General features: G+C 42.2%; 1 protein-coding gene across 2 annotated transcripts; it reads right to left on the minus strand.

The window, feature by feature from the left end:
- On the minus strand, positions 601–8,393 carry LOC8073470. Of its 2 annotated transcripts, XM_021446036.1 has the most exons (5): positions 7,981–8,393; positions 2,334–4,031; positions 2,042–2,248; positions 1,822–1,946; positions 601–1,636 (listed from the first exon to the last, which is right to left on the minus strand). In XM_021446036.1, the coding sequence occupies exons 2-5, from the start codon at positions 4,019–4,021 to the stop codon at positions 1,011–1,013; spliced, it is 2,646 nt and encodes an 881-aa protein (XP_021301711.1). In that variant the 5' UTR covers positions 4,022–4,031; positions 7,981–8,393; the 3' UTR covers positions 601–1,010. The 2 variants fall into 2 exon arrangements, with proteins under 2 accessions (XP_021301711.1, XP_021301710.1); XM_021446035.1 differs by having other exon boundaries at positions 2,334–8,393.

The raw sequence follows: 8,777 nt of genomic DNA on the forward strand, positions 1-8,777 counted from the left end.
ATGCTTCCCCAAATATTTTGTAAAATATTTCAGATTTCCCATCACATCGAATCTTGCGGCTCATGCATGAAGCATTAAATATATGTAAAAAAGATAACTAATTACACAGTTTGTATGGAATTTGTGAGACGATTCTTTTGAGCCTAGTTAGCTTATAATTAGACAATATTTGTCAAATACAAACAAAACAGTTACTGTTCATATTTTGCAAAAAAATTTGCAAGTAAACAACGCCTAGCTTTAGCTTCAAATCTAGAATTTTCTGGAGCTACAAATAGGTAGATCTAAAGTTTATGGGTTTTTTTTTGCAGCTAGCTCTACCAAACGGCCCGTATGAGATGTGTTTCCATATACAATCTGATTGGATTTTTTTGAGAATCTTGCTCATTATTCTTCCTGTTTAAATCGCTTAATGATTTTTATTAGTTTCTCAAAATACATAACCTTTGAATAGATGATGCATCGCATGCAAAATTGTCGAAATCACCCCCATACATCATACTGTCAAGGTGCGTATAATTTGCATGAACGTGTAGTGCAACATATAACTGACGAGGAAATAATCAGACAAGTTCAGGCACAACTGCAAAGCGAGGAATGGAACAACAAGCATTGATCAGAACGCATACGTCATACTAAATACAATATAATTATTTGAAGGATGAAACATCCATTAAATTTGGGTAGAGAATATCTACAGGACGAAACAAACATTAAACTAGGCTTAACAGGGATACAGAAACCCTAAACCCTACAAACAGGCGTCCCTTGAGCATCCTCAGGAGCATACAAAGGCTCATAAAGGTCAGGCCCATAGATATGCTGATAAAGCGCTAACTGCTAAGTACACTAAATTTCCCTAACTCCACAGCAAAAGTCAGCAAATTTGCTACTGCTTCACCGGAAACCAGCTTGAACCAGGCATCACCTTGTCATCAGAAACCAGGCAGCCCTCTGCTCAGGCTGACATGAAACCTTTTGACTGGATCAGCTGTTTTCAGGCGAGCAGCTCATGCCCTGCTTATATTAGTGGGGGCGATGTTGCCCGGCCATAAACCACCTCCAATCGGCTCCCCTCGGATAGCAAGTACCAACGAACCTTCACGCTGCATCTCTTGAATGAGCTGCTCGAGTTTTGGAGTCTGTTCTGCAACGAAACAGAAAAACCTGCCAGGGGGAACCCTGACAATTGAGTCACTCCGCCCATGATTTTTGGGTATGGTAGCAGCATTGGTATCTTTTTCAGTAGCTTCAGCAGGTCCGGTGGCAGCATTGGTAGCAACTGCAGCAGCTTCAGTTGTTACTGCAGCAGAATTGGTTGCAACAGCAGTAGGTTCAGCACTGTGCAGAGTGTGACGCAATGCATCTCCCAGTTGTCTTTCTTCAGGAGCTTCAGGTTGAAAGTCCGCGCTGGGGGACCATGGAACACCTCCAGTTGCAGCAGCTTGCTGCATGCTCTTAGCAGGCGACTTCCAATGGACTTCTTGCACCTCATCTTGCTGGTTTGAGGCATGCTGTTCTTCCTTATCTTTCTCCTGTGCGCAACACACTGTATCATGTACTGGCTCCGCAACTGTAGCACATTGAACTTGTCTTGGCCTGAATACACCCCACAGGTAGTGTTTCCTTTGAAAAGCTGCAAAATTTAACATGATGAGTAACCAAACCAAACAGTAGAGATGCAAGGAAAAGCAAAGTCTAATGAATACTTGTTGGGGCTACTCTCAAACTTCATATTTGGAACAGCAAATCAGGCGCAGAATCATATTTTGTCCATTAAAAGAGATCCTATTTGAAGAAAAAAAAAAGAACTACACATACTCTTATATCTTTCAGGCAGTAGAGTAGAAGGAAATATCAGCATCTCAGCTTCACCAATAACAGTCTGCAAGACCAGATCACCCTCTATTACTTCCTTCACTAGTTTATCCAGGTCTTCAGCATGCCTATTGACACACACAAAAAAAAACAATACTAAGAAATTTCATGTAAAAACGATAGCACAAGTATTGCAACGCAATGCAGAGATAAAGCAAGATACCTCATCTTATTAGGGAAGAAATACAAGCCAATGTTGTCACAGGAGGGTTTTGATGTCTCCCATATTTTCAACTTTGAACTGGAAAGCTTGGTCACTTCAACAACCGGCACCAATGATCTTGAAAGCTCCCACACTTTGTCACATGATTTGGTTGACAAATGTCCAGCCAACGATATGTATTCCTCTCTGTCTGTCTTAAAGAGTCCACTGTAGAAATAATCGACAAAAATGTTAGCATAGTAAGAGGAATTGAATGCTACTATAAAATCAACTACATATCTTCTAAAAATACCTCCAAATAGGTTCATCAATAGGCTTTGAGCAATAGTTGCATAGCTGCTTGACATGTTCCAAAACAAATGGTGCAGGCACTTCGGCAAGACAATGTATCGAAATAGGAGCTTGTGATGTCAATCTCGAACTGTCGCCATCAGCATCCAAAGGACTATGATCACCACCATCAACATGTAATTCTTCATCATCATTTCTCATGATGCCTTGTCTCCATTTCTTTGACTTTCTATAAGTTAGTTTCTCCACTTCTATAGCTTCATTGCTACAATCAAGTGGCACATGATCTTTTGGCAATGATTCTAAATTTTTCTTAGCAAAGCTATCCTCGGCATCACCATCACCAACTTCATTTGATTCTATACCTCTTTTCTTCTTATTCTTCGGTGTACGATCACAAGTCTCCAATTGTGTACCACCATCTTCAACCTCCATGAGTTTCATATCACCTTTATCAATGGTTTCATCTTGATTTGTTTTCGTGTTACCTCTTTGTCTCTTCATTGAATCATAAGATAGATTACCTTTGACCCCAATAGGATAAGCATCTCCATTGATTTCAACCATAGGACTTCTACCACTAGTATCATCTCTTTTTTCTTCTGTGTTTCTTTGTTTCTTCATCCGCTTAGGAGATGCTTCCTTTGTTGCTTTAATCATCAATTTCCTATCACTATGCTTACCGACAATAAAACGTCCTCCACTATCAAGGCTCACTTGCCTCTTTAATCTCGAAGGTAAGGCCTCATTGTATCGATCCAATCCATCAAAATTCTTTGCTTTGTGAACTAGTCCTTCCATTGCCTTAAATGGAGGTGACTGAGAATTATTTATATGCTCTGATCTATTCATTATTGCCTTCGCTTTCAAGGGGTCATGGTCCTCGCTTCTCAATACTAAAATGGAACTGTCTCTTCTAGTAACATTTCTATTTGGCATGATAGCTTCTACTCGCTTGATGTTAGTGTTCTTTCTAGGGGACTCTTGCTTGATTGGTCGTGAGGCGTGATTGACTTGTCGATTTGCTTCAACTGGAATGCTCCTTTTGTTGTCAGTCCTTGACAATGTTGCCAAACTAGTATGCATCGCAAAGGTGTTATTGTCCTTGATGTTCTTATCCTTCAAAGGATTTTGCCTATCTTGTTGTGAAGCAAGGTATGGAACACCATCATCTCTTCTATTGTTTTTGCAAGGATTCCTTAGCAAAGGATCCAAACTTACATTCATGGTAGAAGACTTCAAATGTCTAGTGTTACTATCCTTTATGGGGGTTTGTCCAACTGACAATGAGGCAACATTATCTCGACGATTAGCATCATTTGCAACATCATCTTTGTTGTTAGTTTTACTAGAAGAGTTCAAGTGTCCAGTGTTACTATCCTTTATAGGGGTTTGTCCACCTGACAATGAGGCAACATTATCTCGACCATTAGCATCATTTGCAACATCAGCTCTTTTGTTAGTTTTACTTGTATTCGTTCCCGACGAAGCGACATTCGACAAAAAGTTGCTCATGTGCCTGATGTTGTTATCCATGATGGGCTTACCACGACGATTAGCTCCACTTGCAACACCATGCTCTCTTCTGTTGTTCACATTTTTTGGAAGAAACCTTGCTTCCTTTCTAACTTGCTTTTCAATTTTTTTCCCGACCACTGATCCAAACCTACTTTTGGGTGTCCTTGACATGATTGCAATCCTACAAGAATTGTTGGTATGGAATTGTTAATTTGGGGAATGGATCCATTACACCCAATAGTAAACATTCAATTCACAATTCCCAACCCTACTCCCAACCACACAAAGTGTACTGTTGGTATGGAATTGTTAATATGGTCGTCTTTTCAATAGACATCATTAAATGGAACTTGATTAATATAGTAGGTTAGCATGTCACTTTAATGTCCTTCAACTTCACCTCACCTTCCTCTGTCCACACCAAGGGATGGCAAAGGGGACCTAACCCCTGTTAGGGATTTCATCCATTAAGGAACGGGGATGGTATGTTTTTTACTCCCATGGGGATACTAACAGCCAAATTTCATCTCCATCAGGGGAAGTGGGGGAGTAACGAAGCCTGTCCCCAAACTCGATCCCGTCAAGGTCCCTGTCATGGTTATTATCAAAGCAGTAAGGCCGGACGTGGCAACTGACTACTGCATTACCCTTAAGCGACTAAGGCGTGAGGCAAGGCGATGCCTTAACAGCTTAAGGAAAACATAAAAAAGTAGCTTAGAGAGAGTGAAGAAAAACAAAAAGGAAAAAGAAAAAAGAAAGAAGGAACAAGCAGTAGTTTGGCCTAGCCCACCAGGCAACCCATATGCCCCTTGCCTTCCTGCTTCATCTCTCGAACTCCTAATCCTCTCTCCAACACCGCCGCACCTCTCGTTCTCCACTACCACTCTGCCTCCGCCCTTCTCTGTCTACTGCTTCCCTCCTCCAGATGTGCTCCTTTGCTTGCTTGATAGACGGGGAACCCATGCCGATTGGGGGAAGATGGCCATGGCCCACACAGGCGGTTGAACATCTTGACAACAGGTAGGCAAGAAGTTATCCATTGGCACTAGTGCTCATGAGACATGCAATATGGGTATGACTTCCTTATGACACATGCACACAAATGACTAATACGAGAAAAAAGAAGAGTTGGCCAACAAAGGCCCACCTCTTCTTTTTGGGTTAATTTGAACCACGTCATTACAAATACCGCGGTTGGGAAAAACCCATTACTATTCATTCATCTGCTTGTAAATTTGTCGCATTCATATGATCATTGAATCATGCCATTTTCTACATCCTGAACGTCTTTGGACTCTACATATGATCGTATTTCGGATTATCTGAAGTGCCCCTTTCTTCTTCCTCTGCCTGGGTTGACTGCGGGCTCCTCATGGTGCCCACCAGTCTTCTCGCCATTGGCCAACACACGGTTGACCCCTCCCCTCAATGCTAAAAGAGCAAGTGGCGCCCCAGGCCGAAGTCCGCAAGGTGAGACAATAGCAACGGTGTGACTGGGTCTCTTGGTGTGGAGAGCATCAACGCGAGTTGGAGTGGCAGCGCAAATCCTCATCGTCTCCACTTCCTATTTGCTCGAGGCATCAACTAGTAGCACCATGGTTCACCGTGAGCAAATCAAGCAGCAAATAGCCAAGAGATTGAGGGACCGATGGGCAGCGTAGCATCTATTGCTGTTCACCAGAGGAGCACCAGACCACGGAGTGGCCCTTCGTCGGTTGTCTGCATCACGAGTTCCACCAGCCACGTTGGCTTGTGGCTCGTCCGCACGCTGTTGCGTCGATCATTGAGGCTACCACGTCCATGCCACCACCGGGGACACAGGTACGAAGACACACGTATGGTTGGGTCTGTCCATTGCTATCTATCTAGCTATCTTATGCTAGCTAGTGTGGTGTTGAGCTAGGTGCTGACCACAGCCGAGGTGCTAGTGTTGCCGATGGTGTTGGTGGCAAGCAAGGCCTAGTAGGTGCTCACCGCGGTTGAAGAAAGCAACCAGCTCATGGTGTTCCGAGTACTAAGGGTATTTTTGCCCATACTGAAATATAGTTGTCTTCAAGTGGTGGCTTAGTTCACCGACCTTATGAATTGTAATAGCAAATTTACAAATAGATTACTAATGGTGTTTTTCTAAACCATGGTATTTGTAATGGCATGGTTCAAATTTAAATGGCTGTGCAAAATTCCAATTCCAAACTATCAAACTATTGTTGCAAACTATTGAAACACTATGTCAAATAAACCATAAAATAATTTATATGTTGCTGATACTTGGTTAAGCAAATCCTTCCATTTGAGATAATAAATTGAAGATTAAAATAAAATAACTAAGATTTGGCCAATTCGACTTCACAAGATCTAGCTAAATTCCTCCAATCCAATGAAAACTACATATATGTTCGATAGTACAGGTCAAATATTAAAGAGCATTTGAACATATGGCAATAACTTTAAGTCTCCTTGGGGAGTTCTTTAAATAAAATATCATTTTCCCTAAGTTCTTCCATGATAAGAAAGTTAAAAAGCAAAGAAGAAACATTTTAGGTGTCAAGTCCTAATAAATAAGTCAAATCTTAGAGAAGAAAAAAAAAACTTTGGGAGCATGGGAAAAATGTTCCATCCTCATTGTTAACAGAACGGTTTATATTAAACCATGTCACTTCAACCCTTCAGTGCCAATCTCATGCCTCGTAGAGTATCATTCGCAATATGCTTATAAAATCCACTCTCCTAGAGGAAAAAGACTTACTTTTTCTAGTATACTAAATTTCCCTAACTCTCCTAGAGGCTGAGTTTCATGCAAATTAAGTATACAAACAAACAATCACATTTGTTGGGCCTAAAAAACTTCATATACAATTTAATAATTGTTGTTTCACAGATTTGACAAATCAAATGAGAAGTACCATATTCACAAGTTACAAGATATGACCTCTTTATTTGACTAACAAAATATTCTTTTCGCATGCAAATAATTTAACTACATGATGGCACAAATAATTTGGCCACATCTGCATTTTAGGAATATACAGAGGTAGGATAACATCAACCAATATGTTCCACCAAAATGAGCGAAAGTTTTATAACAAAGAGTATTTGCTTTGTTTGGTAGAGCACTAAAAGGTGCTTCTTTGAGAAAATGAGAAGTACAAATGAAGCAAAAACACAGTCAAAATAAGTTGTTTTGATCTAGTTTGAAGCTATGGCCAGTAAAAGCTATAGAGAAAATGTGTCCACATATTTTGGCCATAATCAGTTATACCAAACAGGCCTATTGTACCTTCCTCTGTTCCTCATGAAAGGAAATGCATCCAGACCAAACATGCACACGATGATACGAACTCAGACACCAAAAATGGACCATGCCGTGGATCAAGCAAGAGACACACCTTATACATTATTGCACGCTGAGTCTAGTACGCCTTCATGGCCCGTCGATATGAGCAGCAGGGTACATGTCCAGTCAAGCACAGGCAGCAGTAAAACTCGTGCAGGAATGAAAGTTCAACTACAAGTGTGTCACCTGGGCTGGCAGGACCAAAATAAATCTACTCGCTAATTGTTTTTAGATCAAAGGCATCCAACCGGCTTCATCATTATAAAGCCTAACGGAAGCTAAAGATCCTCTGCTGGAGAGACCAGCTAACAAAATTCTGGCGCAATATGAGAACCTAGCAAAGTCTGGGGCATCTACTCGTCCCTCAGCCACCCAGCTAACAAAAGGAACAGAGTTTGGCAAGGCCACTTCACCCAAATCACTGACATAAGCATCTATGGAGCTTATTGGTTGCTACTCCTACTCCTTCGCATCCAATCTGCGGTGAAACTGCTGATGCAGGAAGAACTAGATCGACCATCACCAAGAAATCAACAGGCCTGCGACTGCGATCCAGCATTCCAGTCCCCAACCAATCGACTGCTAAATCGATCTTTTGTTCTTACGAAGGATCGACTACTAAAATCCTTAAACAAGGATCCCCTGAGCGCAGAGCGCATGACAGGACACAAAGCACGCAGGAGCAGGGCAATCATTCCATAGAAAAAAAAAAGAGCAGCGCACGCCTAGAACAATGGTTCGCCCTAGCAAGATTCACAAGGGGAAAAAAAGAATCGACGGGAGAGGCCGTTCGTACCTTAGGCTTGTTGTTCCTTTCCAAGAGCAAAGACGAAGCGGCGGCTAGCAGTAGCAGGCCAAAGAAATGAACCAATAACCGGTAGAGAGCTCCATCCCGATGGCCTTCGCCCTCGAACCCGGAGCCGGCGGCCACCGGCGGCGAGGATCGAAAGGGAAGGCAGAGTAGGGGGAACTGGGAAGCCAAAACCGCAGTTGGAAACTGGCAAGTGATGTTCTGGTGGAGTGGAGTGGTGTGGGTGGAGACGCCACGCCGCGAGGGAGGCGAAATGGAACGACGGCAAAGCAGCAGAAGCGACGCGTCCTGCGAGGATTGCGCGCACGATTGTTGCCTTGCTCCGGATGCGGAACGGGCGTCGGTTTCTGCTCCAAGTCCAGAGCACAGTTTTTCATGGAGACGGAGGGCAGCGGGACTGTGCAGCCACGTGCGCCACCGCGGTGCAGGGTGGTGTTGCGTGCGTTTATTGAGACGAGACGAGACGACAGTCGGCGTCCTTTGACGTGAAGGACGATGGCCCAGGTTTTGTCAGCTGTCACCTACTCCCTGTCTAAAAATAACTTTCAAAAGATTAAATATATATTAAAAAATATTAATATTTATCGTACATAATTAATATTATAAGTTTAAATAAATTTATTTAGAGATACAATTATTAAATATGTTTTCTATAAATATAATTAAACTTGTGACACGGAAATCTAAAACGAGAGTTACCCGGATCGGTCGCCATGGTAGGTTGTCGAAAAAGAAGACCCTCGAAAAGAATAATAAGTTTAACGGAGTTTTGGGATGGAAGG

Source organism: Sorghum bicolor, chromosome 8 (genome assembly GCF_000003195.3).
Source record: "Sorghum bicolor cultivar BTx623 chromosome 8, Sorghum_bicolor_NCBIv3, whole genome shotgun sequence".
Taxonomy (NCBI): domain Eukaryota; kingdom Viridiplantae; phylum Streptophyta; class Magnoliopsida; order Poales; family Poaceae; genus Sorghum; species Sorghum bicolor.